The 19906-nt window shown below is 39.8% G+C and overlaps 1 protein-coding gene across 1 annotated transcript; it reads left to right on the forward strand.

Annotated features, from left to right (window-relative positions):
* The first annotated feature begins 101 nt into the window (after positions 1 to 101).
* LOC110961629 (ring finger protein 115a) lies at positions 102 to 18996 on the forward strand. Its single transcript, XM_022209320.2, is given in 10 exon segments — positions 102 to 360; positions 363 to 418; positions 6780 to 6838; positions 7063 to 7117; positions 7281 to 7564; positions 7676 to 7744; positions 9117 to 9189; positions 9274 to 9367; positions 11432 to 11547; positions 18077 to 18996. Coding segments are annotated over 10 exon segments (1125 nt in total). The 5' UTR covers positions 102 to 161; the 3' UTR covers positions 18197 to 18996.
* Positions 18997 to 19906: the final 910 nt, after the last annotated feature.

Genomic DNA, 19906 nt, shown 5'->3' on the forward strand with positions numbered 1-19906 from the left:
TGACAGTAAGTGCTACTGCGCAGATGCACTCTAAACTTAGCTGCAACGTTAGCATGTATGAAACTTGGAGGCTAACTGGCTATTATATGGGATAAAACCGATTACATTTCACACCAACCTTTCCAACAAATTAATTTCCGGGACAGTTTTTGCTTTTAATCATGCCGCAGTGTGAAGATTCTCCCACATGTGGAGGATCCGGGATGTCAACACACGACCACTTCCTCCGTTCGGCTCCGCTCGCCGGGGATTCGGCGGCGTGCCGCGGTGCATGCCGGGCAGGAGGCGGAGGCAGCCCTCGGTCTGTGGAGGACCGACGTCAGTGCTGCTCCTGGTGGAAGATGGCGGAGGCTGCGGCTGTTCCCCGCATCGGTTCTTCTGCCACTGCTGTAAGGGAGAGGTGAACCCCAAGCTCCCGGTGAGTCAGGCCGCTTCTCTGCGCCCGTTTCTCGGCTCTCTGTGAATCCCTCGCGGCTGACATGTCGGCCTTCCTGCGAATTTACCGTTTGTATCGCTCCGCTCGCGACGGCTAACACCCCCCCCCCCCCCCCCCAGCTAGCACGTTAGCAGTTAGCAGCGTTTGTTGTTGTTTAACTCCACAAATACACTCGTTGCAGATATTAGCGCTAAAAACCCCCCAAAACAGACGTTAAATGGGGAAATATCGACACGTTTGGTTGACGTTAAGACGGTTTTAGTGAAAACGCCGAGCTGCGGGCTTTGCTTTGACAGTTGATGTTGTGTTTTTCTACTAAACAACAGAAACAGCAGACAGGAAGGTCCGTGTTAGCCCTGTTTCTCTTTACTGCTACAGATTTAACGTTAGTTAGCTGTCGGGGTGCTAATTTTGCTTTATTTTTTATCGTGAGGACGAGTTGGAGAATCTTCGGCAACACTGTCAAACACGTTTAGTTTCAGTTTCGAACTTAAAAGTAAGATGCATCGACTTTTGCTAACATTAGGACGTTTTAAACCTAATTTCTACACACTAGACAGTGGGAATTGGTTCCTATTTTCAGCTAATTGTTTAATAGCAACCTTGCAGCAAATCCTGCCTTCATTAAGGTTGTAATATTATTATTATTATAGAGCTGCAACAATCAGTCGATTAGTTGTCAACTTTTGTATTAATTGGCAGCTACTATGTTAACCAAATGAACAAATTATTGAGACAGAAACGTTTAAATTTGCACTGCAGCTCCTTAAATGTGAATATTTTCTTGTTTTTTATGCTACAGAATTAACATTACTGAACTACTAGGATGCCACTTTTGCATTATATAATTTCTACATAGTTAACAGGACAAGTTGGAGAAACTTCTGGAACAAGTTTAGTTTCAGTTTTAAAAGAAAGATAATGTCCCATGTCGACTTTTACCGAACTGGGCATGTTATTTTCTACACCTTAGATAGTTTAGTCTGTTTCCTATGTACAGTCGAATAACATTTATTTCATGTAATAAAAGCCCTGCAGCAAATCCTAGCTTCACTAAGGCCACAGTATTCATTTTATTTTAAAGTTGCAACAATTAATGGATTAATTGCCAACTTATAAATTAATTGCTAGCTATTTTGGTAACAAAATGTTCCATTGGAGCAATTTTTTCATTCAAAACTTGCACTGGACTCCTTAAATGTGAATATTTTTCAGTTTCCTTCCTCCTGAAAGCCAGTAAACATAACATCTTTAGATTGTGAACAAAACAAGATGTTTGTTTCAAGATGTTGTGTTTTTCCATCCATTTGTGTCGTCGTTGTTTCATTTAATGCTACAGACGCACCATTAGGTAACTGGTAGGAGGCCGTTTTTGTTTTGTATGTACTCTTTGCTTCCGATAAATCTCACCGTTGGCAGGAAGAGTTGGGGAATATCGGAAAAGTTTTTGTTTGGTTTCAATTTTAAAATTGAAAGTAAGAATAAGAAAATAGAAGGATCTGGACGCAACATGACTCATGTGACAGACATGTAAACATCTTAGGATGCTTTAACTAGAACAGCAGGTATAAACGAGTTCGTCATCAGCTACTAAATTTAGTTCTTTAAGAAAAACATTTAAATTCTTTCATTACTACCTCTTACATATCAATACTTACTGTGTTTTTTTTTATTCCTGTGACAGAAATTCAATATATTTGTGTTGGTTTTGGACTTTTGGGAAACACCAATCCACATTTTTTACAATTTTCAGCTATTTTAGAGACCAAACAACCAGTCATTTAAAGAAGAACATAACTGACAGATTAATCAACAGTGGAAATAAGTGTCGATTGCAGAGCCCAAGGTGCTCAACCTTGTGGTCGCTTTGTCAGCTAGACTTAATGGCACTGTTTAATATGATGGTCTTATACTGAGTGGAGCTTCAACAACTAGTCAATTAATCGATTAGTTGGGGGAAATTTTACACTTTTGTATTGATAAGTTGTTTGGGTCGCTTTTAAAGCTGAAATTTTCCCATTTGTTTGCTTTCACGGTCCGCGAGTGAAACTAAATTCAATCTGAAGTTGTACAATTGCATTTTAGGACGCTGTGCAGAGCATTTTAGAGTATTTTATTGTTATATCAGCCCAATACTAATAATAACTTTATTTATATAGCACCCTTAGGAACAGCGTTCACAAAGTGCTTTGACAGTTAAAACATGCAACACAGACAATCAAGCAAGATATAGGAGACAAGTCAGAGCAGTCAGTTAAAATAGAGAGTAAAAATGGCAATAGATTAAATGAATAATTAGCTAGATTAGCACACAAGTCAAACAAGGGAAGAAAGCAGTTGGAGAAGATTGAAGGTTAAAACTAAGAGTCAAAAAATTAGAGAATTAAAGAAAGAAAAAGTTGTTTAGGTCACTTTTAAAGCTGAAATTTTCCCATTTGTTTGCTTTCATGGTCTGCTAGTGAGACTAAATTCAGTATATTTGGCTTTTAGTGGGACAAAACAAGCAATCTGAAGTCGTAAATTTGCATTTCAGGTAGCTGTGCAGAGAAATTTTTAAGCATTTCAGTGTTACATCAACCCAGTAATGTGTGCTTTGTCTGACTTCACTGATGATTGCATTCATAATAACTTGTCAAACGAGTGCATGTTGCACCACGTCAGCCCGGCAGACTGTCTTATCACCAGCTGCATCTTTATTTTTATATTTGAGGGTACTTCCCGGCTGCCCTGTCACCGACTCTAAACCGGCTTGCTTCGCTCAGACACACTCACTCCTCTGGCATGTCTTCGCCGAGCCAACTGACTGCAGCACCCAAGATTATCGCCCTACGCTGCTGGAGAGCAGCCTCAGGACCGGGTCTCAGTCATGTGTCCGTTTAGACAGCAGATAGGGTAACCTGTGAGCTAAATGACACACGGCTGGCATGAGCTGTTTTTGCTCACTGCAGGCTCTTTTAACCCAGTCTGACCTTGAAATAAATTAGTTTTACATCCCCATGTTTTTACAAACCAAGCCAATTGAACAATGTGCTGCTTCATATTCTGTGCTCTCCACATTTGACATAAACAACTGATATTTTGGCGACCTACTTTTTCATTAACATACGTTATATAAGGCATGCATCGCTCTAATCGCTCATACCACTGTCTGTATATTAAATGACCCCGCTTCAGTACGGTTTTCATGGTTGAGGAGCGCTGGCTTTGGGTGGCAGGTCAACATATGATCCAGCTGCACAAACTGGCAGCAGCGTTTCACTCTGTTTCACTCTGCTTTAGGCGTGGTTGGCAGGCAGACCAGCTCTACCTCCTCGGTCGCATTCATAAAAACACTAGCCGTCATTCAAATGTGACTGATATTATCCTCTCGTTTGTGAAGCAAACCAGTCTGCAAATGTTGTTATGATTCCCGTGTAGGGCCCGGTGATACGCCATAGAAGAATGTTTTATTCTATCTCAATATGGAAAATACAGTTTATGGATTTACCGTAGAAAAATTAAAACAGATGTTAAATATAATGAAACAGAAACCTCACCTGTACCTTTTAGTGTTCTTAAACCCTCTAAACTCCAAGCAGTTTCTGGGTGGTTTTTTGTTGCTCCTGTCATTTTTTTTCTTGCAAGAGAAACTCCTGCACCTCTAAGGAAACAGAATGGGAATTCAGAAATGTCTTCTGTGCAACATGGCACACCTATAGTGCCGTACATTATTAAAAAAGGAAAACCAAAAGTTGAATTTGCTTTAACCCTTAGATGCATAAGTGAGTCAAAAATGACCCGGTGAGCTCGTTTTATTGCAATATCTTTGTAATGAGAAGTTTATATCAGTTCATATTCCAGCTATTCCTCAAAAAACATGTTTTTGATATCATTCCATTTACATTTTTAAGTTACTTTTTGTACTTTAAAGAAATATTTGTGTTTCTGTCCAAAGCTCTTTATCACTGATAATGATAGTGATGGAGAGACGGAGAGCAGCAACAGCTGGAGGAAAAGAAAATGGATGTAGACATTCTTCCATTGCTGTTCTGTGTAATTTCTTTTTCAATAATCAAAATTAGGGGCTGGACCGAATATTCCAGAATTATCTTGAATATTCGTTCGCTATGGTGGTATCCGGATATTAATTTTGGTATCCGAATATTCGCCCCCGAATATGCGGGCGTTACTGTCTTCCCTTCGCCTTCGGCCACTTCGGCTCATCCCGTCGTGTGATCACATAAACATATACACATATGTCTATAACATATACACATATGTCTATGTGATCACCCCTTCCTCCCCCCAGACGAAAATATTTGGCGCTCGTCTCTTCCCTTCGCCTTCGGCCCACTTCGGCTCATCCCGCCGTGTTCGTCTCATCTCGGCTCATCCACCCGAATGGCCGGGTTGCTGCCGACTCTGACGTCACGCTTCACTTCGTTGCTAAACACAAGACAAGATGCTGAAGACCTCCACTGTTTGGGAATTTTCAGTTTAGCTGAAGACAAAACAAAGGCAAAATTTGGACCCAGGAACCAGACGAACGGATCCGAATATTCGGGCCGTCTCCGCCACGACTTGTGCACTGGCGTTTGCTTCTGCCTTCTCATCTCCTTCCGCCAAAACACTCACACCACCGTCATGGCGGACACAACAGCAGACGAAGAGTTGGTCGCGAGAAAAGGGCCTCATGTTACATGGATTATATGGAAGTGGTTCGGCTTTGACACGACTAACACAGAGCAACTACAGTCATGTGAAAGGTTTGCAAAAGTACTGTGAAAACGAAGAGTAGCAGCACAACTAACCTCTTTCAGCACCTCCAGCAGAGGCATCCTAAAGAATGGGAAGAGTGCTGCAGCTACGGGAGTGCGGCATGGCTAGCACTAGCCATAGCAAACACACCGTAAAGAACAACAAAAATCGATTAAAATCGTAATCGTCCAAGATGACTAAAAAATCGAGATTTTATTTTTTGGCCATATCGCCCAGCCCTAATCCAGACTATAAGCAGCATCACTGCCAAAATCTAATCACTTGGTCCTTGTGTCATTTCTGAGTTCCCTGAAAATTTCATCCAAATCCATTATTTCCGTTTTGAGTAATGTTGCTAACAGACAGACAGACTAAAGTACTCCGATCATCACATAACTCTGCCGCGTTCCTTGGTGGAGTAATTGTGTGGACAAAATGTAACACAAACAATAATACAAATGATTATGCTTAACCAAAATGACAAACTTGCCATAACACATTGATTCGTAATACGGGTAATTTTTGACTCACTTGTGGAAGACTGTATGTCCAATCAGTGGTGCATCAAAGGGTTAAAAGTTGGAGAACCATTTTTCCAAGAGTCCACAGGGTGTTACCAAGACTGGGGGAAAAATATCTTTACATGCTGTAGATATTTGACCATTTACATTTTTTATTTGTTTCCGTCCTTGTCCTCCTCTCTGCTCCGTGGAAACACTGCCTGCAGTTCAGCTGAAAAGTCTCTGAATATTTCTCACGTGACTGTTGGTCACAACTGAGTCACTGATGGCTTCACGGTTGCACAGAGAAACACAGATTTTTTTGTTTTTACACAATCCGGTTAGTGTAAACGGTTTAATATTTGCCAAATTTTAGATGAAAATGATGAAAAATCATGATTTCCAGCTGGTGAAATGTGTGTAAAACATGATTTGTTCAATTGGAAAGTTGAACATGTGATAAAATGTCTTTGTTTTTACAGTTCAAAGCAGTGGAAAATGGACCGATTTTGCTTCTTTTTATTGGTTTAAGATCACATGCAGTTCAAAGCAGCAATTATTCCCCTAAAATTATTTTTCTGAGATAAAGCACTCGATCTATCAGTCAGTCAGTGATTATTTTTATTGCCAATTAAACTACTAATTATTTCTGGATCATTCTGATAGTTGCTTTTTTGATAACGAGTCAGAAAATGGTGATTAGAGTTTCCCAGACGGAACGAAAAGATGACAGATGTCCTGTTCTGTCCGCAGCCCAAAGATATTCAGTTTGCAGTCCAAGAGGAGGAAAGAATCCAGGAAATGCTCACATTTAAGAAGCTGCAATCGGAGAATCTTCTACTTTTCTTTCTTAAATAATTACTCAAATCAGTTATCAAAATAGCCGTTGATTAATTTGATACTTAGAAGACAGGCAGCCCTGATTTCAAGAAGCCTTCATTGTCTCCGGATTTTCCAACGTGTGAGATTTTACCGCTTTTATTCGCTTTAAATTCATCATCTGCTGGATATTTTCTGCCACACAACAGTTCCTGGAAACCAAACTTATCATTTTCCTGGCCTGCTCGCCCCCTGTGTAACCCAGTCTTTGTTGTGACTCTTTCCAGGAGTACATCTGTCCAAGATGTGATTCGGGTTTCATAGAGGAAGTAACAGAAGACTCCAGGTGAGACGCTTTTCTTTTTTATTATCCCGGCTATCACTTCTCCTGACAGCACGCGATGCTGCAGCCTGTCAGTGTCGGCCCTGGAGCAGGAGAAAGCTGACGCTGCAGTGCTGAAGCCGTAGTTTTGTTCCGGGCCGACACTGAAGCTTGAACATGTGTGCACAGGGCTCAGTGGTCGTTGCTAATAATGCGTCTTTTGTCTCTTTGTGCGCTGTTTCCCTCAGTCTCCTAGAGGGTGGCGCTAACGGGATAGACGACACGGCCACACAGTTTGCAGAGGTACAAACAGACGAAGAAATACCGATCTAAATAACTGCATATTTTGATTTTCTTAATGTTTGTCCTTTTGCTTTATTGCCCTGAACATTTTTGCGCTTTATTTTTGCTTTCTTTGCCTCGTTTGTGTGTTAAAAAACCCCTCTTTTTCCGAACGTCCCCACAGCTATGGCACCTCTTGTTACTGGAGCGGCCGTTCACGACAGACCCCGACACCCCCGACTCAGAACCCCGGCTCCCCGGAGGACGCCTGGGGGGTTTCGGCGAGCTGGGGGGGCTCGGCGGCGGGCCGATCGGTGGCTCCGTGCCGGCGGGCCTCGGGGGGCCCATGGGCAGCCTGCTAGGAGCCGGGGACCACTGGGGGCCGGGGCGTCCTCCTCGTCTGCACACCCAGAGGAGGTACCGGTCCAGAGGCAGCAGTCGGCCCGACCGCTCGCCGGCCGTGGAGGGGTGGGTTGTCCCCGTCTTCGTCTTCATCACCCTCCACCTGCTTTTTACGCTCTCACAATCCTCATTTTTCTCATTTTAAAAGTTGACTTTGCGTATTTTCCTCTTTTCCAGGATTGTACAGCAGTTTCTCGCCGGTCTCTTTGCCAACTCTGGAGTCCCTGGTTCACCTCCCCTGTCATGGTAACAGCGGTTTCTGCTTGTTTTTTTTGTTCTTGTCACATTTTGCCTCAATGTGGGCTCATTTTTACTGCAATAAATAAGTCCTGCAGCTCTGTGGAAGCAGAGCAACCGTGACTAGTAGTACAGAGAAATGTTTTCTGTGCAGTATGATACGGTTAGAATACAGTAAAACTTTAAAAATAAGAAAAAAAAAATCTTTTCTGTGACTGTTTTACAAAAATGGAAAAAAATGTAGAATCAACATGTTTGTTTGTCCAAATTTCTACACTGAAAAAAACCTTTAAAAAGTCATGAAAAAGTTCAATTTCTTAGATTTTTATGTTTTACAAAGAAAAGGGAAAGGAAATGGAAACGATTAACTTTTTCCAAATATGCACAGGCATTACCAATACTGGAAAAAACACCCATGGCTTCTTGACATACTATAGATATTTAACTTTGAATTTTTACAACTTCTACCGACTCTTGTTCTTCACATCATCAGCAGAAAGATGTTTCTCCATGCTGAATGGATCTCCAACAACTTGCTCCTCTGTTCGCTGTTTCTGAGCCACGCTGACTTTATTTTATTCATCCAGTGTGTTTTATTTTACTTTCATGATCCTTTTGGACAATTTTTGACTCATTTTGGACAAATCTGGACAAATTTTCTAAAGTTTCGTACCAGTCTATCAGATGTCTGACAATTTTTGAGCCATTTTCTGACAAATTTTGAGTCATCTCAAGTAATCTTTGTCTTTATTTCGACAAGATTCTGTCATTTTGGTGAGGTTTACTACAATATTTGATTTTTTACCGCCTCAATGAACTCGCTCCACTCTGCTCATCACCGTGCTAACTGGATCCTCTGTTTGCTGTTCCTGAGCCGCGCTGCATTTGTGTTATTGATCCAAAAGGCTTTATTGTTGATTATCTCTCCAGTTTGTCAGCATTCTTGTCTCCTCTCTGCTCACAGTTGGTCATAGCTCGTCTCTTGCGCCATGTAGTGGAGAATTTTTAATTTTTTCAGAAGCAAGTTAGTGTAAATGGTTTAATTTTTGGTGATTTTTTTCAAAGTGAGATGCCTAGAATACAGTAATTTTGATGAATAATCAATGATAAAATGCTTTCTGGCTTCTCAGTTGCATCAAGGAGCTGCGACTTGTTTGTTTTCTACAGAATCTGGTGCAAATGGTTTATTTTTTGTCAAATAAAAAAACATTTCAAGCTTGAATTTGTTGCATTTTCCCAACTGAACTGCACTGCATGCACTATTAACTCAAATACGTTGAACATCCAACAGCACTTTGTGTATTTACCATTTCTGGTGGATAAATGGTGTCCTTTTAGCTGTTTTATAAAAAGTTAACAAGCCTTTCTGCGTGTCTTTCAGGACAGGGATGCTGCACTCTAACCCAGGGGATTACGCCTGGGGGCAGGGAGGGTTAGACGCCGTGATAACACAGGTAAATCTAACCTCATAACACTTTAACTGTGCGTTACTGTCAGGTTTTTGTCCCTCTTGAGCTCACAAATGTGTGTGTTTGCAGTTACTAGGTCAGCTGGAGAACACAGGACCTCCTCCAGCGGAGAAAGAGAAGATCTCATCCCTCCCAACGGTTAATATCTCTCAGGAACAAGCAGGTCAGTCGCTCCTCTTTTTACCATTTTTTCCATCGCTCTCTCACCAGGTTTCTCTCACCGTGTCCTTGAAGTAGAAAGTACAGTATTCCCATGGAAAGCTATGCTTGCACGAGGAATTTTAAATGAAGAGCCGCTGTGGCTCACTCATAAGAACAACAATGAGCCGCAAAAAGCCACAAATTTCTGTGTCAGTGATAGCGGAAAAAATGGAGTCATTTTCCTGCATTCTGGTAGCCTAGCCCTGCTAGCCCCATGTTCTGAAGGCACAAGGGTCTAGGGACGCTCGACAGGGAGGGAGGCGGGCTAAAAGGTTGTCTGTCAAATCATCCTGCAGCAATTGGGTAGGTATACAACCAATCAGCGCAACGAATAGGCTGACGTAGTTCCTAGAGCGCCGGAAATCAGAGGATGCGGTAGTTCGGTGAAGCCTTATTTCTACAGTCAATGGGTGAAGCTCAAGTATATTACAGACATGTTAACAGAAAGATTATTCAGAGTCGGTGCTAATGGAGCTCAACGACTGTTGTCGTTTTTGTTGTCGACCCTGGCAGAGAATTAAATTCGTTGCCGTGGGTTGTCTAGCGCGGCTAGGCTAGTTGTTTCCGGTTGTTTCTGTCAGAATCGTCACGCCTCTGTCGTCACTTAGTTACACCCGCCTTCTGACTCTACACTTCATGGTGATTCGTCCGGCCAGTTTTAGGAGAATCCAGCCTCGAGCCTTATGGAGGGTAACTAGACCCACCCTGGCAGAGAATTAAATTCGTTGCCGTGGGTTGTCTAGCGCGGCGAGGCTAGCATTCTGGTGCATTTTGAGGTAAAAAATGCTCAAATAAACACTTCTAATTTAACCATTTTGTTTCTACTTATATGTATGTATGTTGTTATTTTCTTAACAACAACTCCTCCTCGGCTGCCCCCCCCCCCCCCCCCCCCAAACACACACAAACAACGTGAAATGTTTCAGTCTAAGTCCTAAATAAATATCATCACAAAGTGTGAGTCTATATCATTTTGCTAAACTTTCAGATCCAAATTTAATGTTCTTTTGGTAAAAACAGGCAGTCAGGGGTGAAGACACATTCCCATGTATTTATGCATTTGGCCATTTAAAAACCTGTACCTGAAACATGTTCATGATCAAAACTTTTTGACCCATAAAAATATTAATTTCATGTCCACTTTACCTTCTTTTCCTCCTATGTCCAATTCTTCAACCCTCACTATGTACCATATCTCACAACTGTAGCATAAACTCAACAAAAACCTCCTCTTTCTCTTTCTTGCTTTTCCTGATCGCAAATGACTCGCCTTGTGGCACAGAGATTCAGAGATTTCACGCAGTAAAAATAGCATGCTTTTCTGTGATTGGCCGAGAGCGGGTCATGACCCGGGCGCGTGATCAAGACTCGAGTGGCTCCGACCATTTCCGACGCCTACCGAGAGAAAAAGTTTGTTTTTCTTATATTATCGCTCGAGCGTTTCCTCCTCTATGAAGGTAAACCAAATAATTTTGGACAAAACAAGACATCAGTCGTCTTTTGGAAACACTGATGGACATTTTTAACCTTTTTTTTTTAAACCTAAAGACTTCTTAATTAATCCAGAAAATCCATTAATCTGCACTATTTGCAGCCTTACCGTAAAATAATGCTGTTGCAGTCTTAAATGCACACACTGGGACTAAACTGTACTTCTTTAGTAAATGTGAGCTAATAACAAATCTGTCATTTGTGTAAAAGAATTTGGATACAGAATAAAATGTGCGGATATTCTGCCTAGAAGAGCTTCTGAAATGCCCGTTAACCTTCAGCGTATCAACAGTCTGTTCCATAAATTAACTCCGATGACGTCTTCTTTCTTTTTTTCCTGCTCCTCTTTCGCCTCCTGCTTGTGTGTGCGCTGCCCTATTTTACCGCTCAGCTGCTGATGGCTGACTTACTGGGATAAACGAACGTCTGCGGGCCTTTTTTAGGCCTTTTTCTGTGTTTTTACTCAGCAGACACCCCATGCTCGCCACCTTATATGACTTAAAAACGCTCCGTTTCCTTCTTTTGTTTGTGTTAGACTGCTGTATGGAATGTCCAGTGTGCAAAGAGGACTTCTCAGTGGGAGAACCAGTCAGACAGCTCCCCTGCAACCACTTCTTTCATTCAGACTGTATAGTACCGTGGCTGGAAATGGTGAGTCTCCATAAACACGGCAGAGCTTTGCAGGATAAAATCACAAGCAGGGTGTATTCCAGTATCAGTGGAAGTAGTAGATACACCAGAGAAGGGTTTTGCATGTGCCAGTATGCAAAAAAAACAAAAAAAACCAACACCTGCATGTCCGACTGTGTCTGGTTTTGTGTTGCAGTGTGCAGCCGGCTTGATTTTATGAATCCTCTGCACAGGTCCGTCACATACGTAGCACGTTCACAATCAGGGTTTTTATTTGCGTACAGTTTCACAGCGGGCTGGGACCTGGAAATCTAGAAAATTTGACCCCCTCCAAATTGCTTTTATTTTTGTTTTTCTTATAGTAGAATAAAAATCCAGTTAAAAAAAAAAAATCAAGTCAAACGGTCTATTCTTTAAGAAGTTCGGCCAGTTTGAATCTCAGGAAATGACACATTCCACAGGCGTAAAAACATTTATATTTGAGCTTTTCATTCTATTTCTTTTTGAGAAAGTAATAATTTTTACCTGAGATTTTAACAATATTCAGGTTTACCTGCTCCAAATTTTCTTAATTGCTTAAATTTAGAAGATTTCTGCAAAGTTTGGAAAAATATAGTAAATGTCCACTTTTTTTTCTGAGACTGTTTTCATGTACCACCCAGAATATTTTCACTTGCCATAAGCCAGATATGGGAAAGTATATATTTTCTGAAAGAATAGGATGTCAGGTGTTGGAAAAATACAAGTGTCAGAAAATCTGGCTTATGGCAACTCTCACAGATCAAATTTTACTGAAGAAGGTCTAAGTTCCCCTGTGTGGGCTTTGAGCGATTGATGTTAACACGCATGTATCTAAACTGTAAGTAGTACTTCTAATACACACATACTTTGCAGTATAAAAAGACTTCTAGATGTCTAAGTGTAACAACTGCCTTCAAATTTTGAAAATGGTCATTTAAGGCATCAATTTAGGGCAGATTTCATTAAAAATTCTTGAAATTTGGTAGATTTTTCCAGTTTAGACTTCATGTTTCACTGTTATGTTTTTTTGTAAAGTAGTCATTTACTCTGCATAGAATTAGTTAATAAAACATTTGAAGGCAATATCATGTCTCGCCTTTCAAATTTACGTTTAATCACCAAATTCCATCGGTGGAACCCTACATTTATGTCTAGAAAAATCTCCCTGCAGCCTTAAGTTTTTAATATAATTTAAAGATATCTTTTTAGATGTATTCCCAAGTATATTGCGGTTGAAATGAGCCCTCAGTCACTACCAGGGGATGATTTTTAGCCAAGATATTACATTTTTTCCAAAAAATAAGCCGAGCAGCCCACTGTGAGTTTGATTGTGTTTAAATTTGTCACTTCAGTTGGGACAAGTGCAGGTTAAATGCTGACACATGGGCTAATAAACCGGCATTTTCTCTGATAAACAATAGATTTTCTGAGTACAACTCCATTTTATTAACCGTGTGTGGAATTTACTGCCTCTTTTGTTGGGACAAAGTGCATTTTCCTTAATTTTCCATAAATTAAAGTGAGGAAATGTTGCACTAATAGGCAGATTTTTAATAATATCTGTTACATTTAATACTAAAATGATGTCAAATCAGACTAAAATCAGGAATCCACGTGGTAAAATTAGAAGGGTGTTTGTATAAGTGTAGATTTAATGCTAACAAACTGGATTATTCTGCATTTTCCTTTATTTAAAGCTGGGAAGCGTTGCTGTAGTGACAGATTTTAAACGATACGTCGCATTCAAAGCAAAAGAGCAGCCTGATCGTGATGTAAAACGAGATTAAAATCAGGAATCTTGTGATAAAATCACTCAATGTCTGCAGAAAAGACAGCAGTATACTCAGAAACGGGGATTTTATTATGTACACTGTTTAAAATGTATTTAATTTTGCCATTTTTGTTGGAATAAATTGTTTGTTAAATGCAATCAAATGGACTTTACAGATGTGCATTTTCTTAGACAGTAGTTTAACTGAGTGCAATTTGCTGTGTTTTGCACTATTTCTGAACCATTCTGCACATTTTCTCATTGTAGGAGAGATTTTAGTGCATTTATTTTGTCACTTTTGTTTGGACAAAGTGCATTTTCCTTCAATTTTCCATAATTTTAAGTGAGGAAACGTTGCTATAATGAGAGATTTTAAAAAATCTGTTTTATTTAATACCAGAAATGATGTAAAACTAGAGACCAAAATCAGGAATCTACATGAAAAAAGTGTGTTTAGTGTTGCAAAGTGTAGATTTAATGCAAACAAATTGGAAGTTTCTGCATGTTGTATTATTTTAAGCTGAAAACGTAGTAGCAGATTTTAAAAGATACGTTTCATTCAAAGCAAAAGAGCAGCCCGAAAACGAGACCGAAACAGGAATCAGGTGTCCTACTGCATCAGGTTTTATGCATTCTCTCTATTTTATGGCCTTTTCTGACCCACAATCCTTTGCGCAGCTCCGTCACATACGTCACTGTACGATAAAAAAGAAGCTTTAAACAATACGAACTTTGTGACGGCTGCTGCTTCGGTTACTGTAAGTAAAAAGACAAAGTCTGCGATCTGGAATCCAGCTGAGATAAGATAAACTTTATTGATCCTTCACCTGGTTTAAAGTCACATGTTACAGCAGCGAGGCATGAAAAGAAAAGCAGCAGCTCAAGAATTGTGTAATAAGCCTAAAAATAAAGGTACGATAAAGACATTTAAGTAATCTCACCAGCTGTAACTCAAAAAGTGATGCTAGAGTGTGAGATTAGTGTTGAAAAGAACATAAAAAAATAAAGACATCAGAAAGTCTGACACTGTCATTAATAAAATACAGCAAAGATATAACAATAAAATACAATAATGTTAAAAGAAAAGATCTCCAAAATGTATAAAAGTGTAGAGTTTTTCCACTGTATCCATATTACTTAAAGGGGAACTTCGGTTTTTTTCAACCTGGGGTCTGTTTCCATATGTAATTTCATACATGTGAGTGATGGAGAAATGAATTTACAACATAGCTCCAGTATTTAGCCAGGCAGGCAGCTAGCAGCTCAGCTAGCAGCTCAGCTAGCAGCTCAGCTAGCGAAAAGTATGCGTCAAAGTCTGCTCTAACGTGCTTTTTCCCCACACTGACCGGCTCAGATAGTCTCAATGAGTGTCCCACAACATACTAGAGATGAGAAGTGAACGAAAACCTCTGCATTACTTGGCGATCGCTCTTTGTTGTGGTCTGTATCTAAATCTCAGGACGCTAGAAAGCAAATCTTGTTCTGAAATCGCGCGATAGCTCACGCCAAAACCGGTGTTTTGGCGTGAGCTATCGCGCGATTTCGGAACTAGATTTGCTTTCTAGCGTTATTATTATTATTCTTCAGAATTGATAACACTGTAGGGTATTTTTTGTCAAAATTAACTCCTAATATGTAAATTATTGAGGTGTAATTAAACTCCAAAAACACCACAAGGCCAACTGAAGTATTTCGTCTTGATAGGTTCATTTTTTCCAACTATGTTGTTTTTTTTAAAGAAATAAATTCCTAATTTGACGTTTGTTGTGTTGTAAAGCTCTTATTTTCAACAGTTCAGTACAAAGAAGGTTATTAATATTTATTATTATATAAATAGAGTGCTAATGAGAGGATTCAGGAGTAGAGTCTCCGTGTTCTGCTTTTGGTTTCTCCTTTCCTTCAGTGTGTAATGAACATGCTTTTCATGCATTAGCTGTCAAAGGTCCGCACACCGACAGAGGTTAAAGTCCACAACAAATAAAATAATTCTCTCTTACCTGCCTGAAACACCTCGTTACTCATCTACCTGTCAGACAGTTAGTTTAATAAACCAACTTTACCTTGATATTCAGGTGGAAGGGCCTTAAAGAGACACGAGGCGCTGCAGGATCAATAAGTGTTTGTTTGTGCAGCACAGTTCACACACAAGGCGACTGAAGGTGCTTTACGATGGCATCACAAAGCTTTCAAATGAATTATAATGCAGTATATATTAGGGCTGGACCCCAATATCCGAATATTCGTTCGCTACGGCACTATCTGGACATTAATTTTGGTATCCGAATATTCGCCCGCCCCCCGGTCGGACGTTACCGTGCAGAAAGAATATTCGGCGTTACTGTCTTCCCTCCACCTTCGGCCCACATCGACTCATCCCGTCCTGTGATCACATAAACATATACACATATGTCTATGTGATCACCCCTCCTCCCTCCAGACGAAAATATTCGGAGCTCGTCTCTTCCCAGCTCATCTCGGCTCCTCCATTCGTGTTTGTTTCCACCACCTGAATGGCCGGGTTGCTGCCGACGTCACGCTTCACTTCGTTGCATAAACACAAAGAAGATGCTGAAGACCTCCGCTGTTTGGGAATTCTTCAGTTTAAATGAAGACTAAATGAAGGCAAAATTTGGACCCGGGAGACCAGACGAACGGATCCGAATATTCGTGCCGTCTCCGCCACGTTACGGGACGGAATGAATGTTCGGATATTTGTCTTTAATAGGGCCCAAATATTGGGAGGCCTAAACCACTATTGGGGTCAGCCCTAGTATATATACTTTAACTCATTTTTGAGCAACTTTAAGTGATGCAGAGCAACATTAGCTAATATAGAGCAAATTTAAAAAGAAAGAAAACTTAGAAAACCCTTGTGCAGAAGTGTGAGTTTTCATGGAAAACGTGGAATTATCTGGGTGACCCCAAACTATTGAACGGTGGTGTAAATGTAGGAATTAGTCGACTTCAAATCAAAATTTGGCTAATTGCAGAAGTTCCAGCTGAGCACATATCGGAGGTGTGACTTCTAAATAATGAGACTAAACGTTGTAATTCATTTTAGTTTCATGTGAGCAGAGCAGAACTGAAACTCTTCTTACGTTTTGCAGAACGTCTGATCGAGAGTTCAAACGGTGTCGGGGCTTTCGCAACTTTCTGTCGCCCTTCAGACGTGGTGGTGAAGCGTCACGTTTTCATTTATTGCACAGTAAATACTGAACTGAAGCTCGTCTTTAAAAACTAACCTGAAACCAACGATGTCAGCGTTATCACAGACGGTCAGTTTCCCCTTTTGGTTCGGCTCTGGTGGCAGTTTTAGTATCACTTCGGTTAAATGAACGTTGATCCAGCAAAACCGTCAACAACCAGTCGGTCTTAATTCCATTTTACGAACTCCATGTAGAACTGGCAAACTTTGGTGTAATGTTAGATTTGAAATTATTAGCTGCATTTAAAGCCATAAGCAGCCGGATCGTGACGTAAAACGAGACTAAAATCGGGAATCTGCTTGTGAAAATGCTTCCAAGACACTTGTGAGGAAGCAGACAAAGCTAGCAGGTGGGGAGAAGACAGCAGCAAGCTTAGAGACAGGGTTTTATTATGCATCCAGTTTTTATTGTCACTTTGGTTGGGTCAAGTGTAGGTTAAATGCTAACAAATGGGCTAATGAGCATGGGCATTTTGTTTTATTTTAGGGTCATTTTGTTTTGTTTTTTTTGGTCTTTGCAACGATTTTTAGACGTTTTGTGGAATTCTGTCGTCACTTCATTTGTTTTTGTGTTAATTTCTTCCTTTTTTGCGCAAAATTTGTGACAATTTCAGGGTACTTTGTGTTATTTTGGGGTCATTTTGTGTGTGTTTTTTGTTTTTTTGTGACCTTTTGTAGACATTTAGTGGAAGTTTGTGGAATTTTGTTTTCACATCATTTGTTTCTGTGCTTGTTTTGACAGTTTCAGGGCATTTTGTGTTATTTTGGGGCATTTTTTTGTGTTTTTTGGTCATTTTGTGAGCCTTTGTAGACATTTAGTGGAAGTTTGTGGAATTCTGTTTTCACATCATTTGTTTTTGTGTTAAATTTGTGACAGTTTCAGGGCATTTTGTGTTATTTTAGGGTCATTTTGTGTGTGTTTTTTTTGGGTCCTTTTGTGACCCTTTGTAGACATTTAGTGGAATTCTGTTTTCACATCAGGTTTCAGGGCATTTTGTGTTGTTTTGGGGCATTTTTTGTGCTTTTTGGTCTTTTTGTGACGATTTGTCGACATTTTGTGGAATTCTGTGGTTGCTTTTTTTGTTTTTATGTTAACTTTATGTATTTTTGCGCAAAATTTGTGGCCCTTTCAGGGCATTTTGTGGTCATTACATGTGTGTTTTTTGGTCTTTTTGTGACCATTTCCAGACACGTTATTGAATTTTGTGAAATTCTGTCGTCACTTTATTTGCTTTTGTGATAATTTGATGCATTTTTGCATAAAATTTGTGAGGATTTCAGGGCATCTTGCGTCATTTTCTGTAGTTTTGTGAAATTCTGTTCTCTCCATTTGTTTTTGTGGTAATTTTATGCATTTTTGTGAGACATTTGTGACAATTTCAGGGCATTTTGTGTCATTTTATGGTCCTTTTCTGTGTTTCTGTGTTCATTTTGTGACTGTTATTGACACATTTTGTCCTCTCTTTCTGGTCTTTTCTGTCTCGGTGCTTTCAAACTGTGTAGAACTTGTGGTGAAAGCGCCCACAGCTAACGTCTGCCTTGTTTGCTCGCAGCACGACACGTGTCCAGTGTGTAGGAAGAGTTTGAACGGAGAAGACAGCAGCAGCCAGCCTTCGTCAGAGTCGCCCTCCCTGTCCATGGACCCCCGAACACAGGAGAGATGGTCCTTCTGATCGCCCTCACCGTCACCCCTTCAGTCATAATCATCTCTGTCTGACTTCTCTCTCATTTTTTTTGTATTTTTTATTTTAACGCCTTCTTCTTCTTCTCCTCCTCCTCCTCGATCGTTCACCCATACAGACGTCTTAACATCCTTTTCTTTCTGCCTAAATAACAAACCAGCCTCGATCGATGTTCATCCAGTCTCCTCTACTTCCAGCAAACTCCCCCCTATGATTTTATATTCTTTAAACGTGGAGAAATGCCGGACTTTATATCGAATCCTCTCCAGATTAGCTAAATCCTGCAGCTGAGCCGGATACTTGGCATTCACAGACACCTGGAATAAATGTAAGGTTTCTGTTAAGATCCTGTCGGGACGACTGTTGGTGTTTTATTGGCATTTTTTAAAGGTGTCATCGTGTCCAAAACTCCCCCGAAACGAAAGCATTTTATAGGAATGAGACGGTTTAAAAAGAGGCTATGACTTTGGAGGACAAAAACAAACAGCAAGGGAATGAAAATTAAAAAAATCTTCGGCCCCTTTTACGTAGGTTTCATCCCCCTGGTGTAAATATTCCAAACTCTCCGTCATTTCATTCCTCCGTTTATCGCCGTCTTTGGTTTTTATCACCTTTTTTTTGATGTAAATAATTTTAGTCCAACAACTTAAGGTTTGCAAAGGAATAAAGAAAAATAAAAAAGACGCATTGAGAATGGAGACAAAAATGTGAAAACCTGGTTATCCAACTGTATATTATATATATGAAAAAATGTCTATGATGTATTAATAAATTGACAAAAAAACAGTTAATTTTTGTTCCTCGTTTATTCGTTTTTTTTTTAAATCCTCTAAACTCCAAACGGTTTCAGGGTGGGTTTTTTTTTTGCTGACGGCTTTTTTTTTTAAAAATATAAAGCATAAATAAGGAAACAGCACAACCATGACTCGAAACTCAGAAATGCCAGTTAGAAAGACAGAAATAATTAAAAAAATATCACAAAAAAAATCAAAAACTAGAATTAACATGTTAATAAAAAGTTTAAGTTTCCTGAGATTTCACCAAATTTAGAAAAAAAAATTCTATTGATATTTAAAATTTACATTTTATTTTTTGTTTGTTTCTGCAGTTCTGCCGATATTTTCTGAATTTTTGTTGTGCAACTGTTGGACGCAGCTGAATCTCAAATGTCTTCTTAGTTTTGCGAAGAAACTCAGAATTTTTAGTTTTTTACAGAATCTATCTAATAAATGTTTATTTTTAAGGAATATCTACATAAGACAAAGTGATTTTTAATAAAATGTCACAATTTTAAGCTAAAAATCTGGCTAATTTTCCCAGCAGAACAGTTAGAATGACAGAAGTCCTATAAAAAAAATATATATATATATATACTCACGCAAAAGAAACGCAAGTTTCTTTTACCCGATGAAAAATTAAATTTGGTTTCCCAAAACAAAAATGCATTTGGTACTTTGTGGTGCATGGTGTGTTCTTAACATTTTCTGTTGCGTTTTGTAAGGTTGGTGTGAAAACCGAAAACGAATCGTCGCAATACACCAATGCACTGATGATGTGGACATGATTCACACGTTGCACGTGCAATTGAATATGCACGATTTATCGACACCTTCAGTGGGTATAAATTTCATTCAAGATCATAGGCATTTCACTTGCTGTTTAACTATGCCACGCTTAAACCAAATTCAGAGGAGCCAAGCC

Source organism: Acanthochromis polyacanthus, chromosome 12, assembly GCF_021347895.1.
Source record: "Acanthochromis polyacanthus isolate Apoly-LR-REF ecotype Palm Island chromosome 12, KAUST_Apoly_ChrSc, whole genome shotgun sequence".
In the NCBI taxonomy this organism is placed as follows: Eukaryota; Metazoa; Chordata; class Actinopteri; family Pomacentridae; genus Acanthochromis; species Acanthochromis polyacanthus.